The sequence below is a fragment of the Natrix helvetica genome, assembly GCF_964273705.1.
Source record: "Natrix helvetica genome assembly, chromosome: 5".
Lineage (NCBI taxonomy): Eukaryota > Metazoa > Chordata > Lepidosauria > Squamata > Natricidae > Natrix > Natrix helvetica.
In genome coordinates, this window is record NC_138551.1 from 102,542,376 (window position 1) to 102,568,905 (window position 26,530).

The window sequence follows — 26,530 nt, forward strand, 5'->3', positions numbered from 1 at the left end:
ATTGGACACATAAGGAATTTGTCTTTGGTGCATATGCTCCCATTGTACATAAAAAGACAAGACACATTTATCAAGAATCATAAGGTACAACACTTAATGAAGTCATAGGGTACAAATAAGCAATCAGGAAACAATCGATATCAATATAAATTGTAAGGATACAAGCAACAAAGTTACCGTCCTGCAGTCATAAGTGGGAGGAGATGGCTGATAGGAATGTTGAGAAGACTAATAATAATAGTAATGCAGCCTTAGTGAATAGTTTGACAGTGGCGAGGGAATTATTTGTTTAGCAGAGTGATGGCGTTCGGGGAAAAACTGCTCTTGTGTCTAGTTGTCTTGGTGTGCAGACAACTTCACTTAACAGCAGTCTGCTGCACCACTAAGGAACGGGCTTGTGTAAGTTTGTTGTAATTGACTGCACATCAGGACACATATAATTTCTATCCACGGATCTCTACTGAACATGTGTACAAAATAATTAGGTCTCTATTTGCCTGGACTGCCTGCCTCGTGATCTCACTTGGCTATCCACTTTTACAGTCGCCTTCTCACTGTATTGACACAGACATTTCTGAGCTCTTTTTACCAAAATGCCACCAAAAAGACCACCACCTGGGAAACCAGGCTTTGCTGGTTCTGCCCCAACATCCTCAACGTCCAGCCCCAGCGGGCAAAAGACAATAACATCTCTGTTGCAGCCCAAGCCCCCGGAGGAGGACCTAACCCAACACATGCTCCAAAAGATTTTAAAGGGCAGGAGGAATTGAAGAATCAACTAAAAGAAATGAACGAACAGCTCAGAGAAAATCAGAACCGAACGGCTCAAAATATGCAAAGACTGGAAGTTTTGGAGGAGGGGACGGCTGAGATGAGGGGGGAGGTGCGGGGGGTCCAGAGAGGAAACCAAGAACTTGAGAACCATCAGATAAAAATGGAGTTTGAAAGGATGTCTTTTTTCCTTAGATTTCAAAATGTAATTGAGGCCGATGATGAAGATTTGAGGGAAGTTATGACAAAGTTATTGGCTGAATATATTAAAAAAGACAGACAACAGCTGGGATGGGATATTGACCTGGTCTATAGAGTCAATTCAGCTTACGCTAGAACACACAATGTTCCAAGGGAGGTTCACATTAAATTTCTTAGAAAGACTACAAGAGATGAGATTCTGAGTGCACAAAGGGGGCAAGTGTTAAAATACAAGGATAGAGAGATAGTCATCCTGAAACAAATCCCAAAGAAAGTTAGAGATAAAAGAAAAAAATATTCACTCTTAGCGAAGAAATTATACCAGAAAGGGGTTTGGTTTAGATGGCTTATGCCAGAAGGTATGCTGATATTCTGGGAGGACACTAGAGTTCGAATTAATACAACTATGGAGGCTGAGGCCTTTATGGAAAAAAACAAAGTACTCCTAGATAAAACTGATGATACCACACGGGACACACAGGACACGGGAGGTGCCAGAGCCTTGCTGGTGGGGGGAGAAGAGGCAACACTGAGAAAACTTAGATCACAAAAGTGAATTAGAAAAATAATGCAATTGCTAATACAGAGAATTTTTTCTGTTTGATATAAAATAGATTGAAATTACTTGAAGATAAAAGGTTAAAATATGCTGTCAAAATATTGCTAAGTAGTAACTACTCAATGTATTAATAAGTGAAAGCTATGAGAATTGGGGGGAGTGCCATTTCCTGCATAGTGTAGCTGTCAAAATTTGTAACCTTATCCACTATCCCCTTTCCTGAAATTTTTTGTAAAACCAATAAAAATCTTTGTTAAAAATAATAATAATAATAATAATTACGTTCTTCACCTTCTGATGAAGAGCCTGTCTGATTTATGAACTGAGAGAGAAAATCCATGCTGTCTAAATAGATGAATGGATGTTACATTACAGGAGCTGTCTTTCTAGCAGAAGTCTGGTTTTTCTTTAAGTGCAGGTAGAGCTATTAACTAGAATAAACTACCTTCTTTGTGTTCTTTGTTTGCATTTAGGATTACTTTGGAGAATGTTCTGAAACTGCCATTAAAGACAATGTTGTTATTGTGTACGAGCTTCTTGAAGAAATGCTGGACAACGGTTTTCCCCTGGCAACGGAATCCAATATACTGAAGGAGCTCATTAAACCGCCCACAATCCTGCGCTCAGTGGTCAATTCCATCACAGGTACTTGCCAGCTACTTTGTTTTTTTATTAGAATAGAATAGAACAACAGTGTTGGAAGGGACCTTGGAGGTCTTCTAACCAGAGCTCAGGGGCAGGAAGCCCTATACTGTACCATTTCAGATAAATGGTTATCCAATCTCTTTTTAAAAACTTCCAGTGTGGGAGAATTCCCAACTTCTGGAGGCAAGTTGTTCCACCGATTACCATATTTTTGGAGTATACGACGCACCTTTTTCTCCCCTAGGGTGAAAATTTGGGTCCGTCTTATACACTGAATGTAGCCTCACCCACCCACTGGCCCCAATCTTTTGGCCTCTGCCTCCCAGCAATTTATCTCTTTGCAGCAAACGGGGCTTGGGGAGGATTCAATAAGCTATAGCGATCTCTGCAGTCAGTAACAGCTGATGATCGGGAGAAATTGAAAGTGAAACTTTCTGTTTGTTCTACATGACATTGCAGGGAGGCAGATTTTTTTTTCCTTGTGCTAATCAGGCTGTTTGATGCAAGGAGGTAAATCAACAACTATAAATACCTATAGACTGTTCAACTTATTAGACTTATTTGTTAAAGACTGCTTTATTATTATTCTAGACAACTTAACAAAATGAAAAAGCTTTTTAAAATAAATGCTTGATCTGAAGAGGCTTGGTGCTATTGTATCCTCTTTTAAATAGCAGAGAATAACTATACTTCCAGAAAGCACATACATTTTAATAGCATCTGTACAAGTATAATCTGAAATATAACACTACAAACAGTGTATGTTGTCTGTACTGTTTGTTGCAAGGAGGCAAATTGCTGAGAGGCAGAGGCAGATATTTTTCCCTTCTTTTCCTCTCCAAAATCTAGGTGTGTCTTATACTTTGGAGCGTCTTATACTCCTAAAAATACGGTAATTGTTCTCACTGTCAGGAAGTTTCTCTTAATTCCAGGTTGCTTCTCTCCTTGATTAGTTTCCATCCATTGCTTCTTGTCCTGCCCTCAGGTGCTTTGGAGAATAGTTTGACTCCCTCTTCTTTGTGGCAGTCCCTGAGATATTGGAAAACTGCTATCATGTCACCCTAGTCCTTCTTTTAAAAAAACTAGACATATCCAGTTCAGTGGTGGGATTCAAAAAAAAAAAATTACTGGTTCTATGGGCATGGTTTGGTGGGTGTGGCAGGGGAAGGATACTGCAAAATCCCCATTTCCTCCCGATCAGCTGGAACTTGAGAGAGGCAGAGAATAGATGGGGGCAGGGCCAGTCAGAGATGATATTTACCGGTTCTCCAAACTACTCAAAATTTCTGCTACCAGTTCTCCAGAACTGGTCAAAACCTGCTGAATCCCACCTCTGAGCCAATTCCAGCAAACGTTCTTTATAAGTATAAGTATAATCTTTATTGTCATTGTACTTAAATACAACGAAATTGGTTTTAACCTCACTGGTGCAATATTATAACAGAAACGAAAAAAGAAAGAAAAAGAAAAAAAACTAGCGTGTGCATAGAGTGATTGTGGTTGTATTTAAAAGTCTCACAGCCCAAGGATAGATATATATGTTTTAGCTCCAGTCCCCTAATATTAAATGTGTATTATTACCCATCTCCCCAATAGGGTGACTCTGGGCAGATTACAGAACGTAACAGTTTGGTAACTTAACAGGTGGGTGACTTGCACTTTCCAAACAGCAGGTGACATTTGAGAGCCAGGTTGGTTGTGCTTGTAAACCAGACCTAGAGTTCGGTGGCCCTTTGTTAAGATTAACCGATGACCCTAGGAATTCCTCCTCCATTATACTTTTACTCCATGAGTGCTGAGTTTATGGACAACCTTGCAGTGAGACTCTGCAGAATATATTTTGAAAAGCAGCACTTGCTGACTCCTCATATCCTCATATCCCTCTGAAAGATAGACAGGCCTTCCTTTTTCAAAGCTCTTTTGGTAGATCTTTAACATTGATGGGTAGTCTTCTGTATTGGGACAACTTTGTCCAGCTGTTCAGCTGCTCCCACGCCAAGGCACAACACAACATGCACTCACTGATCCACAATATCATCTCACAGAGGTACTGGGACGCCTGTGGAAGATACGTTCTTTCCCGCTTGTGAACTCATCCCAAGAGAGCTGCGGGAGAAGACTTGCCTTAAAAATAGCACTGGAAGAGTTTGCATCTCTTGCTTTGCCAATAAGCCATCAGAAAACAATACCCTTTGGTGTTCTGTCTGAACCAAGCCACCTTTTTGGTGCATGTTCTGGATATTTACCATGTAATTTTCCTTGTGTGTTTTATACATTCCAAATTAACATATTTTTCAGAGTATAAGAAGCACCAAGATTTTGAAAAGGTAAATAAAAAAAAAGTTTTTGCACTCTGCAGGCCTCCCAAACCCTCTGCAGGCCTCATTTTTGTGAAAAACGGGACATGAGTTTGAGAGGGCTGCAAAGTGCTCCTGGGGGCTGGAGGGGGATGGCAGAAATGGGCAAAAACGAGCAGAAGCGGCCCATTTTTTGCCCAAAATGGCATGCATAGCCTTCAGGAGACTTGTAGAGTGCTCCTGAGGGGGGGGGGGGGGTCGAGCAAAAAATAGCCTGTTTTTCACGAAAATGGGCCCGTTTTTTGCCCAAAACAGGGCACACATAGCCTTTAGGCGGCTTGTAGAGTGCTCCTGGGGGCTGGGGGCAAAAACAAGCAAAAACTAGCCCATTTTTCACTTGTTTTTGCGTTCCTTAGCCTCCAGGAGCACTTTGCAGGCCTCCCAAACCCTCTGCAGGTCAATTTTTGCAAAGGGGGTGGGGTTTCAGGAGGCCAAAACTGCTGTATTCAGTGTATAAGATGCATCCAGATTTTCACCCTCTTTTGGGGGGGGGGGAAGGTGCGTCTTATACTCCGAAAAATACGGTCGGTACTTACATCTGCAACAGATAACATATTTATTAGTTCCCTTGTCCCTCACCCCCCAATAAAGTGAAAAAACTCAGCATTGTGTTTACATTTTTTAAGTCTGCTGGTGTTTGTAGAAAGCCACCGCTGCCTTTTTTTTTAAATTAATTTTTTTTAAATAAGTTTTACAATTATTTCCCCCCTTTCCCTCCCTCCTCCCCCAACCCTACCCCTCTTCCCTCCCCCCGACCTCCCAGAGCAAAATACAGGGTATAAACATTTAACAACCATACACTAACATAAGCTATCTAATTTTGACATGCTACCATTCTTGTGCTTTAACTCCCCCTTTAAACTAACTTTAAGTAAATTGTAGCATTCCTTATGCCTTCATTCATAAGCTAACTGAAATTTTTTAGTCCGGTATTTGTTTTGAATATAGTCAATCCATCTTCTCATGTCCAACTTATACTTCTCATCTGAGTGGTCCTTCAGATACGCTGAAATTTTGGCCATCTCTGCTAAGTTTACTACTTTTAACGTCCATTATTGGATAGTGGGCAACTCTTCCTTCTTCCAATACTGTGCCAACAATCTTGCTGCCGTTGTTAAGTTCAAAATCAAATTAGTCTCTATAACAGTACAGTCTGAAACTATACCTAACAAAAACAACTGAGGCGTAAACTTTATCCTCTTTTTCAAAATATTTTGAATAACCCACCATATTTTTATCCACAATGCTTGAACTTTTTTACAAGTCCACCAGATATGATAATACGTGGCATTAACACAGTCACATCTCCAACATTTAGATTGTAGATTCAGATACACACAGGCTAACTTTTTTGGATCTAAATGCCATCTGTACAGCATCTTGTAAAAATTCTATCTCAAGTTCTGAGCTTATGTAAATTTTACATTTCCTACCCAGATCTCTTCCCATGTTTCCATCATTATTGGTTCTTCAAAATTTTGTGCCCATTTTATCATACAATCTTTAACTAATTCTGTTTCAGAGTCTATTTCTATCAATACATTATACAACCTTTTTATATGCATTTGACCCTGGTCCCTAATTTGTTTTACCAAGTTATCCTCATTTTGGATAATACCAGTTTTAACTGCTGCCATCTTTCCCAGCAAAGACAATTGTAGTTTTTTCCATTTATTCATTTCTATCTGTATTTTATGCCATAATGGTTCATAATTATATTTATATAATTTCCCATTTGAAGTTGTAATATAAATTCCTAAATACTTAACCTTTTTTACTATCTCACATCCTGTTACTCTTTCTAATTCTTTTTGGTTTATAGTCATATTTTTAACTATTATCTTTGTCTTCCCTAGATTTACTTTAAACCCAGATGCTTGACCATATTGATTAATTATGTTCATTAAACCTGTAACTGATTCCACCGGCTGGGTTAAAGTTACAACCAAGTCATCCGCAAATGCTCTTACTCTGTATTCATAATGCCTAATCTTAATTCTTTGTAGTTCATCAGACCCTCTTATTCTATTCAACAACAATTCCAAGGTTAAAATAAACAATAATGGAGACAAGGGACACCCCTGTCTTGTTCCTTTTTCAATTTTAAAAGATTGTGTTAACCCTCCATTAACTATAATTTGTGCTGTCTGTTTCTGATATATTGCCTTAATAGATTGCATGAAATGCTCTCCAAACTGCATCTTTTGTAATATTTTTATTAAAAATAGCCAATTGACTTGATCGAATGCTTTCTCCACATCTAAAAATAAAAGCACTGCCGGGACTTGGTTGTTCTTTCCCAAATATTCCATTATATTGATAATTTGTCTTACATTACTTTTCATTTGTCTCCCCTGTATAAAACCAGATTGATCATTATGAATTGTTTGTTGCACAATTGGCATTAACCTGTTTACCAGTATTTTAGCAAAAATTTTATAATCTGTATTAAGTAATGAAATAGGCCTGTAGTTTTTTGGCTGGGTAGAATCCTGATCTTCTTTTGGAATCAAGGAAATAAAGGCTGTTTTCCAAGATGGTGGAACCCTTCCTTCCATTTGGATTTTATTAAATAATTCCCTAAGAGGTTCCACCATTTCTAGTTGTAACTTTTTATAATAAACTGCTGTCAAACCATCTGTGCCAGGAGCCTTGCCAATTTTTAACTGTTTAATTGCCAGGAAAATTTCCTCTGTAGTTACAAGTTGATTCAATCTTCCCCTTTGCTCATCTGTTAGTATAGGAATTTTCTCTTTCTCCAAATATCTGTCTATGTCTGAACCTTGCATTTTATCACCAGCATACAGTCTAGTGTAAAATTCTAAAAAAGTCTTTAATCATATCCTGTTGAAAAACTTCTTTACCTTTGTATTCTACTTTCCCTATAATACGAGACTTTTGTTTTTTCCTTAACATGTATGCTAACCATCTACCTGGTTTATTGGCATTGCAAAAAGTGTTATGTTTAGCATATAGAAGATTAGTGGCTATCTGGTCTGACATCAACATATTAAACTTCCCTCGCAATAAGGTAATTACCTCTTTTATCTTCTTATCGTCTGGCTTAGACATTAACTCCTGCTCTTTTTTTTTAATCTCTTCCTCTAATTCCCTTTGTTTCTCCCTTTGTCTGCACCTATAAATATTATTCAAATTTATTAAACCACCTCTCATGTATGCTTTATTTGCATCCCAAACCGTTTCCATAGATGTCCCCTTATGCATATTAAAAGCAAAATATTCTTTCAATAGTTTTTTACATTCCGTAACATTTCTCTCATATCTAAATAGATTTTCATTTAATCTCCAAGACCTCCTAGGTCACTCTCCATATTCAAATTCCATCCAAACCGGGTTGTGATCTGTTAAAGTTCTCGAGCATATCTTAGTCTTCTTCACCCTGGAAAAAAAGTCATTTGTAATTAGTATAAAATCAACTCTAGAAAGGGATTGATGCCTATCAGAAAAAAATGTGAAAAGGATTTAGGTAATCTTGATCATGTTTGAGTATTTTGCAAAAGCCTCTTTTTGTCTTGAGCGGGATCCAGTACTCCATTCCAGTCGCCCAATAAAACACAGGATCTATAACCCCATTGTGTTAATTTAGTGTGAAGCAACTTATAAAATTTTTCTTGTTGTTGATTGGGAGCATATACTCCTGTTAAGAGTATTTTCTTTCCTTCTATTAATAGTTCAATTGCAATATATCTTCCTTGAGGATCTGCTTCAATTAATTCAGCCTTTAAGTCTTTTCTTAAATATATAACTATACCGTTTTTCTTCTCCGGAGCAGATGCTACGAAGTGTGGTCCCAGTCTTGCATTCATCAAGTATTTCTGATCGTGTGTTCTAATGTGTGTTTCTTGTAGACAAATTACATCAGTTTTAAATTGTTTCAAATAGTGAAATATTTCTTTCCTTTTTTGTGGTGAGTTTAAACCATTAACGTTCCAGGTTAGAAATTTAATTGTCATCTTCAGCTCCCTGAAGCTTTCTAAAAGCTGCCTGGAAATCTTGCTGAGATTTCACCTTCGGTCTCACTCCCCCCACAGCTTCTGTGTGCATATTTATGTTTTCGTGGACTTTCATCTGAGCTTGTTGAGACTTTAATTCTTGTTCTTTACGTTTAGTGGCTGCACGGGTTTGTCTTTGTTCCATAATTTCTTCTGTTTCCTGCAGTAAACTCACAACCCCAGTTTGTGCCTGACTATCTTGCTGTCTGTGGTCCTCTGTCTTTTTTCTTTCTTTGGGACCTGGAGATGGAGGGCATCCTGCCTTTAATACTATACTATAAAAATATTTTGTCTTCCAGACAGAATTGAGACGATGTCTTTCTCCCAGGTAATTCACCACCAATCCAACTGGGGTCTCCCATCTATATTGCCATCTGGCGATTTCTGAGTTCATCCACTAGAAATGCATAGTCCTTTCTAGATCTCAACATTTTGGGGGAGATTTCCTTCAATACTATCACATCTTGACCTGCCACTTGTAGTTTATTTTTATAGGTTTTTATAGGTTGCTTGCAATATTTCATTCCTAATTTTCCTGGTGACAAAATAGATTACAATGTCTCTTGGCAGTTGTCTTTGCCTGGCAATCGATGAATTAACGCGGTAAATTTTGTCAATTTGCCAGTCACATTCGGCCTTTGATTCCCCAGTTAATTGAGCGAAAGCGTCTGAAAAAATCTCTCTTAAATTTTCTTGGTTATGTTCTTTCAAACCCCTTATCCTCAGGGCAAATTCCATTGTTCTATATTGTATCATTGTAAGCTCCGCCTCCAATTTATCAATTTTACTTTGTGCCTCTATAAGTTTATTGTCCAACTTTATATTAGACTCATTAATTTCTTCCACCTTGTCATTGAGAGATGTTACATAACCAAAAAATCCTTTAAATGCATCAACTATATCCTCCCTTATCTCTTGGTTACGCATTTGAATTAAATCCTTAATTCCAGATATTTCATCAGAGACATCTTTAAAGGCATCTGAGATTTTCCCCTCCAAGACAACTGTCTGTTCTTTTAATACATTTTGTAAGTTATTTTGTAGAGCCTCCAGTGTCAAGGTTTGTGTTTGTGTTTCCACCAGAGATAATAAAGATTGAAGTTTTTGCGACTGCACTGGAGAACTGCCAGCACTTTTAGAGACACTCAATTTTGTTTGTTTTGAAGCTATTTCAAAGTATTCAAATCAAGCTTTTTAACAACCAATTTATTCAGTCCAGAAAATCCACCTATTCTCTCAAGTCTTCCAACAACACTAACAAGCACTTAACAAGTGCTATTCTGCTTTCCGCTTCACTTTTGCTTTCACCACACCCTTTATTATTCCGGCACCATTTTTTTTTAAAATTCCCTTTAGGTTTACAGAAAGAGATATAATCTACAGAGTTAAGGCTTGTTCTTGCGTTATGTTGATCTCCTGATTTGCTCTAACTGCGTCTTGTTCAAATGTAGATTAAGCGTTAGAACAGGAGTGGTCGCTGCCTTTTGAGGAGGAGATTGTTGGGCTTCCTGGAGAGTTCACACCCTTCACGCCACAGAATTACTTCTGGGGCCGCTGGGGAACTCTACCTTATGCCAGACATCTTACCTCCCCCTCTTTTCCCGAGGGGGGGGTTTCAAACTGCTGGACAGCTGATTTATGCTGTCCTAGCAGCTTGTTACTCAAACACGGGGCTGGCGTTCCCAAAGGAGCGTTCTCCGAAGCCAGTGGCCCCACCGGAAGTCTCCCGCCGCTGCCTTTTTTAACAGTGTTTGTTTCTTACGGACCATTTCTTTGCCTTTCCAAGGTAGCAGTAACGTGGGGGACACACTTCCAACCGGCCAGCTGTCCAACATTCCCTGGCGAAGAGCAGGCGTGAAGTACACAAATAACGAAGCCTACTTCGATGTGATTGAAGAAATCGATGCCATCATAGACAAATCTGGTAAAGTGTCCTGCAGTCGTAGCTGTTGATAAGATGGGAGGGAGTCGTACCTTTGTTAACCTTTGCTTAATAGATTCTTGCAAGGGAAGGGAAATCTATTGCAACGTACAATTTTCAATGAATCTGGGAATCTCTTAGTTAGGATTTGAATGCATTTTCTCAGCCGGACTCCCAACACAGAGAGCAAAGCAGTGGTTCTTAACGTGGGGTGGTTTGGAATATCCTGGGTGTAATAGGACAATTTGTAATTGTATGTGTGTAATTTGAGAATCCAGTTTGAATTTGTCACTGGAGTATTAACCTAAAGTAAAGGTAAAGGTTCCCCTCGCACATGTGTGCTAGTAGTTCCTGACTCTAGGGGGCGGTGGTCATCTCCGTTTCAAAGCCAAAGAGCCAGCGCTGTCCGAAGACGTCTCCATGGTCATGTGGCCAGCATGACTAAATGCCAAAGGCGCACAGAATGCTGTTACCTTCCCACCAAAAGTGGTCCCTATTTTTCAACTTGCATTTTTCATGCTTTCGAACTGCTAGGTTGGCAGAGGCTGGACAAGTAACGGGAGTTCACTCCATTAAGTGGCGCTAGGGATCCGAACTGCCGACCTTTCTGATCAACAAGCTCAGCGTCTTAGCCACTGAGCCACCGCGTCCCCACCTAGTGTAAACCTAGTCTGAGATTTTTTATGGAATTATGGCATTTGAGAGAGAAAAAAGGGGTGTTTGGGTCAAAGAGTTTACGAGCGGCTGCAGTAAAGGATTAAGGCAGAAAAGGAATAGTTGTCTTAAGCGAGTTGGGGAGTAATATTTGCATTGGCTCAGGGAATGTGAGGCACAGCTCATTCACAGCAAAGAAATTTGCAAAAAATAGGTGACTTCAATGGTGATTCCTGATTCTGGAATATTCTCCTCACTTGGTTAGTGTTATTTCCAGCTGTTCCAGGAAGGGAAAAGGCATTTTTATTCTCTGGGACATTCTAATCCATTAATGTATTAGGATTAAGCATATTGTTTTGAAACTTCAAACAACTTTGAACAACAATTGCTCCTTTCATTAATGTTACTATTTATTTTAATTATTGTTTCTAATTTTTATTTTGCAATTTTAGAGTTTATTTGGCAAGGCCAGTTGTAAAAAAGAATAAAAATAAATACAGCATTTATACCAAATTAGATAAAGTAAATACAGAACTTACATAGGGAAATCTAGTTTTTGCCGTTAGCATAGACTCCCCCAGTCTGAAATTGTGCAAAGCACTTTAAACATCATCTGCATACACTGCGGAGAGGTTACTGTTAAATTTATGAATCTATTTATATCCCAGCTTTATTGTTTTTTATAAATAACTCAAGGCAGCAAACATACCTAATACTCTTTCCTCTTCCTATTTTCCCTACAACTATAATCCTGTGGTGGAATGGGCTGAGAGAGAGGGACTGGCCCAAAGGCACCCAGCCGGCTTTCATGCCAAACGGTGGGACTAGAACTCATTCAGATGTCATTCAGATTAACAGAGTTGGAAGGGACATTGTAGGTCATCTAGTCCAACCCCCCACCCACCCAAGCAGGAGACCCTATACCATTTCTGACAAATGGCAGTCCAGTCTGTTCTTGAAAGCCTCAAGTGGTGAAGCTCCCACAACTTCTGAAGGCAACTTCTGTTCCATTGGTTGATTGTTCTCACTGTCAGAAAGTTCCTCCTTATTTCCAGGTTGAATCTCTCCTTGGTCAGTTTCCATCCATTATTCCTTGTCTGGCCTTTAGGTACCTTGGAAAATAGCTTGACCCCCTTCCTCTCTGTGGCAGCCCCTCAAGTATTGGAAGACTGCTATTAAGTTTCCCCTGATCTTTCTCTTCTCTAGACTAGCCATGCCCAGTTCCTGTAACCGTTCTTCATATGCATTAGCGTCTAATCCCCTCATCATCCTGGTTGCTCTTCTCTGCACTTTTTCTAGCATCTCAACATCTTTTTTACAGTGTGGTGGCCAAAACTGGATGCAGTACTCTAGGTGTGGTCTTACTAGGACTTTATAGAGTGGTATTAGTACCTCCCTTGATCTTGATTGTATCCCTCTGTTAATGCAGTTTAGGATTGCATTGGCTTCTTTGGCTGCCGCTGCACACTCCTGGCTCATATTTAACTGGTTGTCCACTAAGACTCCAAGTTCCCTCTCACAGTTTCTGCTATTAAGCCCGGTTTCACCCAGCCTATATCTGTACTTTTGGTTTTTCTTGCCTAAGTGTAAAACTTTCCTTTTCTCTACAATGAATTTCATTTTGTTAGTAAGGGCCCAGTGTTCAAGTCTGTCAAGATCAATCTGGATCTTGAGCCTACCTTCTAGGATGTTAGCTATTCCTGCAAATTTGGTAAGTTCCTCTTCTATTCCCTCATCTAAGTTGTTTAACTCACCGTCTCCTGGTTTCCAGGCCAGCATCTGAAGCACTAGAACAAATAATCTCTCTTTTATTTCTACAGGTTCCACGGTCTTTGCAGAAATCCAAGGTGTCATCGATGCTTGCGTCAAGCTCTCAGGAATGCCAGATCTTTCACTTTCTTTCATGGTAAATGGGAATTTTGTTCCATTCACTTAGGGGAAAAGCACCCTTTGTGTGATTTCCATCCAAGTCTTCCTAATGGCCAGAGAGTGGAAGGTTTTGCTTTACTTCCTTCATGAATAAATGTCCCCATCCCAGTGCAGGATTTCAAACCCTCCGCATTTTAGATCAGTTCAGCCAGCAGCTACTGGGAATTCTCCTTTTCTTTGGCTTCCTTTGAAAAGTCTGTGGCCATTAAAACCCCTATGCTGGAAGGGCCCATAAATCAGGCGGCTGCTGTCTTTGCAAAGTGCAAGGAGAAATAAACCCCAGTTAGTTTTAATTGAGTAAAATCTGGCCTTGCCATTTGTATGTATAATGATGATGCCGTTGTCTGTTAGGGACCTTTCTATATATTCTCCCAACAAAACAGTCCTCTGTTCGGAGGGAGGGAAGGAGACATTCAGAATCCTTTGTGGGGGTCTCTATATTTTAGTTAGGGACTAAGGTTAATTGAAGATGGACTCCCTCAAGTTGTACTAGAAAAAAAACACCTTTCTGTTCTCAAGGAGAAAAAAATGGATTTTCAATCCCACTCATTTAAGGCCTGCGATCCAGAAATTAAACTGGCCTTGTTTAACAAGTAAAGGAGAAACTACATCCTCCTTAGGTTCCCTTTTTGTGCTCCAAACTCATAAACCTGTTGAAGAGCCGTGACCCTTGTTTAGGGGTGGTGTGACTTTATTGTAAAATAACCCTGAATGTTTCTAATATTGCACCGCATTGAAGTTGTGTCTTGCCTGCATCAGAAGGAGCCCAGAGGTTACTACTAAGCAAAAATGTGTAGCTCATTAGATAGACACACAAGCTGCGGATGCAAAAGAGGTCATAAAATGGCTTTTGACAGTTGATAGGAATGGAGTTTTGAGGGATGCTCAGCCATAATGCCTTGACAAAAGGATCCCAAAGGTGCTTTTTCAAAAGGCAGCTGGACTTTTACTTTTCCTTGAAGACGTTTCGCTTCTCATTCAAGAAGCTTCTTCGGAATGGAATGGAATGGAATGGAATAGAATAGAATAGAATAGAATAACATAGTTGGAAGGGAATAGAAGCTTCTTAGATGAGAAGCGAAACATCTTCATGGAAAAACAAAGTCCAGTTGCCTTTTGAAAAAGCACCTTTGGGACAACAATGACCTAAACCAGGGGTGTGTGTGTCAAACTCAAGGCCCATGGGCCAGATGTGTCCCGCGGGCTGCTAGGATCTGGCCTGTGGGGCCAGCCTGGAAATATCAAAGGACTGGCCCGTGGTGCCTCTGCTGGCCAAAATGGGCCATGGGGTGGGGGGCGAGCTTGCATGGCCTCCTGCAGCATTCTGCCGAATGAAAATAAAACTGCATAAGGCCCCTGCGCGGTCCATTTTTGGTCTCCGTGGCTTCCTGCAGCACTCTGCCAGCCAAAAGCGGGCCACGCGAGGGCCTCATGCTGCCCCCCTGAAGCCCGTTTTCGGCCAGCAGAGTGCTGCAGGAGGCCGTGCAGGCCGAAAGCGGGCATGCAGAAGGGAGGGGGTGTTTTGGCTAGCAGAGTGCTGCTAGATGCTCTCCAAGATCTGGATGGCTGTTCAGAAGAGCCAAAAACATCTGTCTCTTCACCCAGGTCTTTAGAGAGAGTCATCTTTTTGTCAAGGTTCCAAACAGCATCTGAAAGTAAATAAGTGTCTGAGGCAAAAGTTTCTTCAAAGTTCCACTTTATTAAGAGAGCCATGTTGGCACATCTGGGAAAATGCAAATATGAAAGCTTCCCAGTTTTCCCACCCAGTTGAAAGTTCAAGATCATGCCCCAACACCCACAAGCTCATCACATGGTCCAATCTTCCACTGCCATAAAGACAGATTCCACCCATCCAGTTCCGGACAGGTGCAGAGACAAAGGATGACCTTTAGTTTCTAAGAAGAATGTTATTATGGCTACATATCACCCAACTCCGTTTAATCCCTCCTCCCATTTTCCCACAATAGAATTTGAATAGTAGAAAGTGTGGCAGGTCCGAAGTCCAAAAGAAAAGATTGGAGACCTGACACTTTTATCTTACTCTTTTACTGATGATTGATTTAATTGTAATTGTTTTAATTGTTGTGAGCCAGCCAGGGTCATTGAGAATTGGGTGGTATATCAATTTTGTAAATTATTACTAATATTAAGTCCTCCTTTAGGGCTATGCCAGAGGTAGTAACAGACATTGATAGACTGTTGGACAGACAGTTTTTAGAGACATTCTGGAGAAATTGTCAGTTCATTTACCCTCTGCTCCTATACAAAAGAACCAAGCCCCATAGCAGCTGGGAACTTTACATATCCTTAATCTCTGCATTATGGAATTGAGACTATTTGTGCCAGAAAATAAATCTCCCTTTGTCTGAGATAGCTGTTTTGAATGCAAAGGAGAAAAACGCATCTTGAGCCTGTGTCAAACGCCCACCATGGCCACGCCCACCACACCACCACCCCAGCCCTCCGAGGTCAAACACAACCCTGATGTGGCCCTCCATGAAATTGAGTTTGACACCCCTGATCTAAATGACTGAGAATCTCCCTAGGCCAAACTTGACAACTGTAAGACTTGTGGACTTCAACTCCCAGAATTCTGGGAGTTGAAGTCCACAAGTCTTAAAGTTGCCAAGTTTGAAGACTCTGCCATAGACCCTTGGCAAAGGGGGCAGAATTTTAGACTTTGGGCTGGGTGCAAAGCCACACTACTGCCTTGTCAAAAGTGTTCCTTCAGCATGTTTGCTGTCGTGATCTAACTGAACAGAAATTCGAGGAATTGGGCAGGTCTGATTATGAGGAGAGATAAATGGAAAGGTGTGTTTCTTTGTGAGTCAGCGCCATTGCATTCCTTTCGGCCTTGTTTCCCTTGAGTCACCTGGACCAATATGAATAGGTAAAAAGGACTGTCCTACTGTCATTGCCCCGTCTTCCCCACTATGAATGGAGAATCTGTACTGAGTGTTGTTCCTCTTGTTGAAGCCCCTTTCTCAGAAATGATCTCGATTTCGTTGCCAGTTCTGCTGCCATCCATCAGATGGGAGTAGAAATCCCTTCTGAACTCCTGAGTCCTTGAGATGGACAGGCACAACATAGGGGAGAGGCCAGCAGGCATAATTGTTCTGACTTAGGCCTCCCGAGATCATGAAGCAGACTCCTCATCCTGATAAAACTTTTTTTTTGCTTAAAGGGCATTCCTCTCCAGCAAAGTCCCGGCCAACAGTCTTTCACAACTATGGACCTTTATCAGGCTTGGAGAGTTGCCAGGTTATCTTCCAAACGCCACTCTGTAGCAGACAATACTTGACAAGAAGTCAGGAACAGATTTTCAGCCTAATGAAATGAACTAATTGTCTCCTGCAAACTCCATTCCCCTTTCGCTCCTCTTTATTCCCTCTGGGAGGGGCCATTCACCATCCACCTGCGCCTTTACTTCCGAGTCGGCCCTTGTTCCTTAGCTGTTCCCTTCTCCTGGCAGCTCTGTGCACGCGCACATCGGGAACAGGCTCCAGCTGTTCCTCTGCCTCACTGATGTCTGACTCGGAAGGCAGCTGATAACTGCCATATGGCACTGGCCCCCTCTGTGCCTTCGATGCAGAGCCCTCATCAGAGCCTTCCCCAGACTCCAGGACTGGCCCATCTTCCTCCCCAACATCCTCACTGTCTGAGTTTGCTGCCAGATCAGCTGGCTGCTGGTGGGTCACAACAATAATCTCATCCTTACTGCATATGTATTCTGTTCCATTATATCCCAAAGCATTAAGATTGTGGAGGAAAATATTTATTTTTGCTTCCTGTAGAACCCAAGACTCCTGGATGATGTTAGCTTTCACCCTTGCATTCGATTCAAGCGCTGGGAATCCGAAAGGGTCCTTTCCTTCATTCCTCCCGATGGGAACTTCAGGCTGATTTCCTACAAAGTCAGCTCTCAAAAGTAAGTGCATTGGAAGAGCCAAATATAAATATATATATATATATATGTATGTATGTATGTATGTATGTATGTATGTATGTATGTATGTATGTATGTATATATATATATATATATATATATATATATATATATGTAAATCTCCTTGGAGGGTGAAGGTGGTCCAGCGCCCCCCCCCCCCACTTTTGGCACACTTTTTTCACCCTCCCCAGGCTCTAGAGGCTTTCTAGGAGCCTGGAGAGGATGAAAACAGCCTCCCTCACACTCCCCCCCCCCCGGGAGGCCCTCCAGAGGCTTCAGGAGCTTCCCTGAAGCCTCCAGAGAGTGAAAAACCAGTCCTACGGGCAAACCAGAAGTTCGGGGACAGACTTCTGGTTTGCTCGTAGGGCCGTAGAGCTTCCTGAAGGCTCTGGAAGGCGAAAAACGGCCCTACAAGCAAACCAGAAGTCTGTTCCCAAATTTCCAGTTTGCCCGAAGGGCTGGTTTTTCACGCTCTGGGGGCTTCAAGGAAGCCTCTGGAGAGCGAAAAATGGTCTCAAAAGAAGGCTGAAGTCAGTTGGCCAGTGCGTGCTGAAGCTGACAGAGCAACGCCTTGCGTGACCTAAAAAATGGTTCCATGTGCCATAGGTTCGGCATCACGGTCTTAGGCATTGTTCTTGGCACTAAACTCCATAGACCAGGAAACATCTTGTGAAGACATCCAAAATATATTGAAATAACTTGGGGACTTTATTTTAGGTGATCATTCTCAGGCCTTGAATGGGTGGAGTGGTGGCCTAGAAGTGGAACATTCGCCCCACAGTCAGGAGGCTATGAATTCAATCCTAGGTAGCAGCAGCTATTTCTCTCTCAGGAAATATCTGCTGCAAACTCCGCCTAGGCATCAGGAAGGGCATCCGGCCAGAAAACGCTCAACGACATTCAGTTGCCCCAACTCCACCCCGATTATAGGTTCATTAAAAGAAGAGAAAATTCTCAGGCCTTGTATAAATAATACTGAGACATGCTTAGATGGCTTCTCTCTCTGAGCATGGGACCGTTACCTTATTTTAATCCTTCCTCCCTAAAGAAAAGGTGTCTGTGCTAACGTTTGACTTAATGCTGCTTATCAACCTGTTGAGAAGAACTCTCTGGCTTCTTAGTCAATGCATTCATCTATGCCAGAGGTCTTCAAACTTGACAACTTTAAGACTTGTGGACTTCAACTCCCAGAATTCTCCAGCCAGCTGCTGGAGAATTATGAGAGTTGAAGTCCACAAGTCTTTAAAGTTGCCAAGTTTGGGGACCCCTGATCTATGCTGTGTTCCAGAATAGCCTTAAGGTCTATTTGCTCATGGAACCCAACTTGAGCACAACAAAGCTTTGTTTTTCATTTTTCTTTCTGATGCCTTTGAGCCAGTGTTGACTTTTGGCAACTGCCCAAGCCCATCCCTGCGGTCGCCTTGGCAGCATTTTCTGGAAGTGGGTCTGCCATTGCCTGCTTTCTCATTTGAGAGAGAGAGAGAGAGAGAGTGACTGATCCGAAGTCACCCAGCAGGCTTCCTCCCTAAAGCAGGACTAGCACTTCAGGGTCTCTTATCTTTTAGCCTGGGGTCTTTAACTTCTACACCAAACAGGCTCTAAAGCTACATTACACCCGACCAAGGAGGTCACTGGTGAATTTTTGCTAGCAAGGTTTGTTTTGAGGTCTGGATATGGTTTACCGTTGCTTTCTTTTCTTTGGAGGAAGTCTTCTGCTGACCACCCACTCACCAGAGTAAAAGTACCCTGTTTCTCTGGAAATAAGACCTCCCCGGATAATAAGTCCAATTGGGCATTTGAGTGCATGCGCTAAAATAAGCCCTCCCCACAAAATAAGCCCTCCCCTAAAATATTTAAATGCATATGCAGCCAGTCCCCGCCATTTCCTGGCGGGCGGAAAGAGGGGAGGACATGCCCCACGCGCCACACATGCACCTGCCATCCACACAGAACAGCCTCGCAGAGGCAGTTCCTGCAAACCCTAGATACTGCGCCCCTTCTCTTAGTGGCAGCCGTAAAAAGAGCGGCAGACCCAGTGACGCTAGGGCTGGCAAGAGTGTGCCAGAAACAGTGACAGAACTTCCAACACTCTCTGAATCAGCTCATCCGCTGAGGTGAAGAGGCCTCTTGCTCCTCAATAAGACCTCCCTGAAAATAAGGCCAATTGGGGGGGGGGGGGGTCAAAAGAAAATAAGACCATGTCTTATTTTCAAGGAAACACGGTACAATTCAGGACACGATTCAGTGGTTTTGACGAGTCCAGGTCTACCTTGTCTTCTATGGGAGGAGGTTTTGTTTTTTTTAATAGCAACTTTATATTTTGTTTTGTCTTATCTTCTTCACGTTTCCACTTGAATTATTCTGTTCAAGTAGAAAAACACAACTTTTGTTACGTTTTGTCCTGTCACCAGCTACCAGCAAGCCCAGTGGCCCTTTCTTTTCTCTTTAGATTTGTCTGTTGGCCACAAGATTTGAAGCCTTGCCAACGAGGTTCCATTAGTGTTCCAAGATAAGGAACAAAAAAAAGGGCAGGTTTTGGGGATCGCATATTGTGTTTTGGTTCCATGGATCTTCTTTGGGCTTTACTATAGAGGGGCTGGCAGTTCTATCTGGTGACTTTGGGGTGGAGAAAAAAGGATGGGAGAACAAAGGAATGTAAGAAAATCAATCCAGCTCGTAATGAGCTTGGCTGTTAGGGGGAGCCCATGGGTTAAGGACAGGGTAGATAAACATGATTTCTTAGTTATGTAGCATGAGGCTGTATATGCTGCAATGTTTACATTTTTGATAAATTCATTCAATGAATCCAAGCTCTGCAAGCTGAGAGAACATTCACTGCATTGATGCATTTCACACAATTTCACAGTAACCGTGAGATAAATCATAAAACAAAGTTCAGGAATATTCCTTCATCCCCTTGTTTTGCAAATCTATGTGCACTGCAAACGGTACAATTGTTTGAAGAGAAATGCATCTGTACCACCAGGCTCTACGTGTGAGGAGGAAAGGCAAGCAGTAAAAATGAAAGTGAAACCTTCTAAGCAGCTTATAAATATAATATTAAAGAGCTCCAGTCATTTCTGATCTATCATGGCAGTGCCTGCTAAGAGGACATCCACTCACCTGCTGCCTGCCACGTCCCTCACCTTGTGGTGTCACTGCCGCATCACCAGCCATCCCATTAAAGTGAATGGGATGGTCAGTGAGTCAACAGGAGGTCAGAAGAAGAGCCGCTGTGGGACAGAGATGACACTTGCTCTTTAAAAGCCATGATTTAAATCGAGCCTTTAAATCAGATCCACCCTGGTTAAGAAACCTCTAAGTGCACGCTACTTTCATGTAATTCCAGCATGTACTGTACATATACATTTTGAAAAAGGATTAGTGGGTGTGCAATACTTCCTGAATAGTTTGGGTCTCTACTTCTCGTTATTGTTTTAGCTTGGTGGCTATTCCAGTGTACGTGAAGCATGCAATTACTTTCAAAGAGAATTCATCTTCTGGAAGATTTGATGTTACCATTGGGCCTAAACAGAACATGGGGAAGACAATTGAAGGAGTCATCATGACTGTTCATATGCCCAAAGCAGTACTCAACATGAGCCTGGTGCCCACCCAAGGCAGCTACACATTTGATCCTGTCACTAAGGTGAGTGCTGTGATGACCCAGGGCATGGCACAAAGGCAACACAACTAGAGAACAGGTATGAGTCCCTTTATTAACATCAAATGTGCCCCCAACGTCCCTTTCTGAATGAATGACTGAAATCAATGACTGAAATCAATCACTCCAGGAGGGCAAGATAGGGAGTTCCAAGAGCGAAGGATAATTCCAGCAGGACAAGATAAGCACACAGGAGGTCGTAAATACTTCAAGCAGTCGGGAGGAATGCCGGGAATGCAGGCCACAATTCTAGATGAATTCAGCATTTGTCCCCGGCCCCTCCCAACTGCCTCTCCTTTAAACTCCATCCCCAGGTGTGCCTTGTGAAGGGTATTGGGGTCCTTTCCTTCCTCATAAGCCATGCAATCTCTTCTGCGTTCTTCCCTGCGCTCCCTAGGATGAGGAGGTCTTCATTGAACCCCCTCTCCCTTGTTCTACCTCTCCCCTGCTCTGCCCAGCCTGACTTTGCCCTTCCCCAGTTTGCTCCACAGCCAATGGAGGCTTCCATCTCAGAGTGAGACTCCGAAGAGGGCATGAAAAGTCCTGTCCTCCAAATTGTGCATCTCAACTTGAGTTCCCAAACTCTTCCCATGGACATGGTGGTGTTGGCAATGGGCTGAGCTTTCTACCTTTATTCAAATTAGGCCCTGTCACGTGCTTACTTGGTTTTCTGTAATCACAATCTGACTATTCTGTTCCTTCTGCTTTTTGAGGAAAATTTTGGATATATATTACAGGAAGCCTCTGACTACGGTTTCAGACAAAAACATCAGATCTTGCAACAGGTTGTAATATAATTGGTGTTTGTTCTTGTGATGTCTATTGTGGGGTTAGTTAGAGTGGCAGAGAATGAGTCCCAAGTGTGTGGTTTTTGGAAAGTATTATCCATTCAGCCACAAGAGCACAAGCAATCTTCAGTAGAATTAATTCTTCACTAGTTGCGCCTCTTGAGGGAGTGATTCATCCAATTCAAGTAGGCTTCCTTCACCGACTCCTCATTCAGGAACTGTTCTAAGTTATGGCGGTGTGAAAAAATAACTGTCCATTCATAACCTTCACGGAAATGGAGGTAGTGACAGACTTTATTTTCTTGGGCTCCAAGATCACCACAGATGGGGACTGCAGCCAAGAAATCAAAAGACGCTTTCTCCTGGGGAGGAAGGCTTTGGCAAATCTAGACAGCATATTAAAGAGCAGAGACATCACCCTGCCAACAAAAGTTCAGGGTATAGTCAAGGCTCTAGTTTTCCCAGTTGCAATGGATGGCTGTGAAAGTTGGACCATAAGAAAGGCTGAGTGCCAAAGAATTGAGGCCTTTGAACTCTGGTGCTGGAGAAGACTCCTACGAGTCCCTTGGACTGCAAGGCGATCCAACTGGTCAGTCCTAGAGGAGATCAACCTTGACTGCTCTTTAGAAGGCCAGATCCTGAAGAGGAAACTCAAATCCTTTGGCCACCTAATGAGAAGGAAGAACTCACTGGAGAAGAACCTCATGTTGGGAAAGATGGAGGGCAAAAGAAGAACGGGAGGACAGAGAATGAGGTGGTTCGAAGAAGTCACGGAAGCAGTAGGTGTGAGCTTAAATGGACTCTGGAGGATGGTAGAGGACAGGAAGGCCTGGAGGAACGTCGTCCTTAGGGCCGTGATGGGTCAGACACGACTTTGCACCTAACAACAACAAACCTTCACAGAATCCAGTCAGTACCTATTGTCCTGTGCTTGATTTATTGCCTTTCTCTTTCCCTCCCCCTTCCACCCCCAGGGGCAGAGATTGGAGGGGAAGGGATTGCAACAGAGAGAGAGAGAGAGAGACAGCACAGGCAGAGAATAGGAAATACACTTAACTGTTTGCATAGCACCCTTATGGTTGCTAGCATCAGTGCATTGCTTTCGATGTGTATTCCCCATTGTGTGATTGCTTAATCTCTTATAATCCCTTCCTCTCCAATGAACATACATATCAATTCCCTTCTTATTAGTTATCTCAACACTGGTGTGACTATTCCAAAGAAGGGGAAGTGAAAGCACAGTTGCAATTCAAACAAGGGATTCAGAATTCGTTGAAAGAAACATCTTAGGCTAGTTGTGTTTCTTTGATCACTAAGACACAACACACATACACAGAAACTCAAATGATTTCTTCACAACGTTGTTAGGACCTGGAACACACAGTAGAGGGCAACATGACTATGGTTTTAAAAAGGACTTTATCAATGTTTTTGATTATTATTTAGGTTTTGACATGGGATGTTGGCAAAATCATCCCTCAGAAGCTGCCTACTCTGAAAGGGATGGTGAATTTACAGACTGGAGCTCCAAACCCAGAGGAAAATCCCAGTTTGAATATTCAATTCAAGATCCAACAATTGGCTATTTCTGGTAAGACAGGCTTCCCACTCAGCATAGAAAGACTTTGATATACATTCTATAGTGGCTGACTTAAGGTAAAGGTAAAGGTTCCCCTCGCACATATGTGCTAATCATTCCCGACTCTAGAGGACGGTGCTCATCTCCATTTCAAAGCCGAGGAGCCAGTGCTGTCCGAAGACGTCTCAATGGTCATGTGGCTAGCATGACTAAAAAGGCACATGGAATGCTGTTACCTTCCCACCAAAGGTGGTTCCTATTTTTCTACTTGCATTTTTTACATGCCTTCGAACTGCTAGGTTGGCAGAAGCTGGGACAAGTAACGGGAGCTCACTCTGTTACGCTGTGCTAGGTTTTGAACTGCCAACCTTTCTGATCGACCTCGGCATCTTAGCCACTGAGCCACGGCGTCCTTGCTGTGGCTGACTTAACATGATGAATAAAATTATATAATGCAAACATACCAAATTCCAGACCTCTTCTGAAAACTAAAGTAACTGAAATTCACAACAACCCGTTTTCAACCCAGCTGTTCCCTACACGCAGTTGTTTGATACTATGCATAGAAAAATTTCTCCAACCATTGCAAACACAAATCCTTTTATTTTTTTTGTCCATTGCTGGTATTTGCATGCGTGTATGTATGTCCTGTATATATGTATGTTTATGTGTTGTATATGTTTTATATGCCCCACTGTACGCCGCCCCGAGTCCTGTCTGGAAAGGGAGCGGCTAATAAATTTAAATTTATTATTATTATTATTATTTCACTCACGTGGAACCTGCAACAGAATGTTGAAGTGGGCCCAACCTTGTAGAATTTTCTGGAGGTGATGGGGAACTTACCTTTCGTAGATATGTTTGAGGAGAAATGAGATGGCCATCAGCAGCCTGAGTTGCTTTAACTCAAAACTCGTGCACTGAGTAGTCATTGATGTCCTCAATGGCCTTGATATTAGACTTGATATTTTCCTTCTTCTTTTTTGCTGGATCTTGCAATCAGCATTTTGTGACCGCTTAAGGTTGATGGGCCAGCTTAACTTTGGTTGGGAAAATATTGCTGTATTCTCCATCAAGGGACAAGGGAACTAAAATAACAGCTTCACTCTGTAGTTATGATAGAGGGATGCAGTGGCTCAGTGGCTAAGACGCTGAACTTGTCGATCAGAAAGGTTGGCAGTTCGAATCCCTAGCACTGCGTAATGGAGTGAGCTCCCGTTACTTGTCCCAGCTTCTGCCATATTTGTAAGAAGATAGTGATAAATGTTAATAGTTAATAGATAACTCAATAGTACTTACAAGAATATATATTTGTGAATGTATTTGAAAGGGGGAAAAACTTTATACAAAAAAAGAAAAGAAAAATAGGAACTACCTTTGGTGGGAAGCTAACAGCGTTCCATGTGCCTTCCGCGTTGAGTCATGCCGGCCACATGACCACTGAGACGTCTTCGGACAGCGCAGGCTCTTTGGCTTTGAAACGGAGATGAGCAGTGCCCCCTAGAGTTGGGAACGACTAGCACATACACTATATTGCCAAAAGTATTCGCTCACCCACCCACATAATCAGAAGCAGTTGTGAGCGAATACTTTTGGCAATATAGTGTATGTGTGAGGGGAACCTTTATCTTTACCTTTAAGGTTGAGGGGCCAGTTTTACCTTCGTTGGAAAAATATTGCTGTATTCCCCATTTCGGGGCAGGGAAACTAAAAGAACTTAGCTTCACTCTATAGTTATAATTCTTCCATAATGTCCTGAAATGTGCTGTTCTAATGTGTGTCCGTTATTTATTTCAGGACTGAAAGTAAATCGCCTTGACATGTATGGAGAAAAATACAAACCATTTAAAGGTGTGAAGTACATCACAAAGGCAGGGAAGTTCCAAGTACGAACATGAAGCTCAAGAACTCTGTTTTTCTGGCAGATGGTTGTGTGTATGTGTGTGTGTGTGTGTGTTTCAGCCTCAGAGAAAAATGAGCATTAGTTACTTAAATTCCTCTTAAATGCCAATTTTAGCCATTCCTCTGAATTATATCCATTCCACACAGTCCTGATTTCCACGTGTAGTAATAAGAGTTAAGTTGGTCTGTTTTTCCTACATGGCTTTCAAAGAGAAATGTTTTGTAAGTAGGGTTGGTTGTTTCTGGTGGACTTTGTGGATTTTGGCTTGTAGGGACCACTTGGGCTGCCCTTTGAACCAGCTATTCCTGAACACTGCCACGCAAACCATCAAAGCACAAGAAGGAAGAACCTGGACTGGACAGAAGGGAAGCCCAATCTGAAGCAGAGAAGGAAACAGCTATTGCACGCGGTTTCTGAAAACATCTCTGAGAAAGCCTTACCCTAAACCCTTTTGACAAAAGACTTTTTAATGGAACAAAAACAAACAAACAAAAAAGCCTTTTTCTGCAGGATTTACACCACCCCTGCCTTTTTTAGTCAAAACTGCCTTATCACCTTAAGAATTCAGCAGACAATCTGTAGCCAATGTTAAAGATTTTTTTTTTACCAGTTTGCTTTGAAAATGAATGAATGGGATATGGAGCCTGATTTGTTTCAATTACCTCTGCATTTACAGATGTCAAACCTCGCACATTTTATTGTTTGTGCCCTTCACACCTCCCAGGTAGCTCCTCCGAGGTGGTGCTGCTTGTTTTCTGATGAAATAAAAGGGAACACAGCTCTACCAACGTCACTTGGGCAACTTGATTTTCAGACTCTGCCAAGGGTCATGAGAGAGAGAGGTGACATATCTGCATTAATTTTAAAACGTTGATGATAGTAGCATCCTTGCCTCCTTTCAGGTCTTGGTTGCAGGAAAAATCTGGGTGAAATATAACACGAGATGAAGGGAAAGGCGTTGCAGAACCAAATTATTTGCTTATGAAAAAAAGGAACACGGTTATAAAGAAGTGCTCTTCTTGATTTAATTCATATCATTCTTTGTGAGGCCATTGTGTCACCACAGCAACCTTGACTGGACAGAGGCTCAGAGTTTCCCAAATTCCATAATTAAAATGAGGACTTAAAGAAAGTTAAGAGAAAACCAATTTAATCTTCGTTTTGTATTTCTGACACAATCCACATTTGCATCAAAGACAGTCCCATACTAGTGGAGAAGATGAACCTAGTTCTCACAAATAATTGTCGGACAGGATTTAAAGATTTATATTCTGAAACAGAGGGATGTGGTGGCTCAGTGGCTAAGTTGCTGAGCTTGTTGATCAGAAAGTTTGGCGGTTCGAATCCCTAGCACCACGTAACAGAGTGAGGTCCGGTTACTTGTCCCAGCTTCTGCGAACCTAGCAGTTCGGAAGCACATAAATTCAAGGAGAAAAATAGGGACCACTTTGGTGGGAAGAGAACATTTCGGCATTGAGTCATGCCGCCTACATGACCAAGGAGACGTCTTTGGACAGCGCTGGCTCTTTGGCTCTTCGTTCCTGACTCTAGGGAGCACCACCCCCTAGAGTCAGGAACGACTAGGACATGTGCGAGGGGA

At 42.0% G+C, this 26,530-nt stretch overlaps 1 protein-coding gene across 1 annotated transcript in view; it reads left to right on the forward strand.

The window, feature by feature from the left end:
• The window catches only part of AP3M1 (adaptor related protein complex 3 subunit mu 1), a 33,467-nt gene extending 7,753 nt beyond the window's left edge, over window positions 1-25,714 (forward strand). Inside the window, exons 3-9 of the mRNA XM_081956527.1 lie at window positions 2,005-2,176; window positions 10,333-10,470; window positions 12,942-13,027; window positions 16,845-16,978; window positions 20,438-20,645; window positions 22,895-23,039; window positions 24,825-25,714. Coding sequence (XP_081812653.1) covers window positions 2,005-2,176; window positions 10,333-10,470; window positions 12,942-13,027; window positions 16,845-16,978; window positions 20,438-20,645; window positions 22,895-23,039; window positions 24,825-24,925 — 984 coding nt within the window. The 3' untranslated portion in view covers window positions 24,926-25,714. The remainder of the gene's footprint in view (window positions 1-2,004; window positions 2,177-10,332; window positions 10,471-12,941; window positions 13,028-16,844; window positions 16,979-20,437; window positions 20,646-22,894; window positions 23,040-24,824) is intronic.
• The last annotated feature ends 816 nt before the right edge of the window (window positions 25,715-26,530 follow it).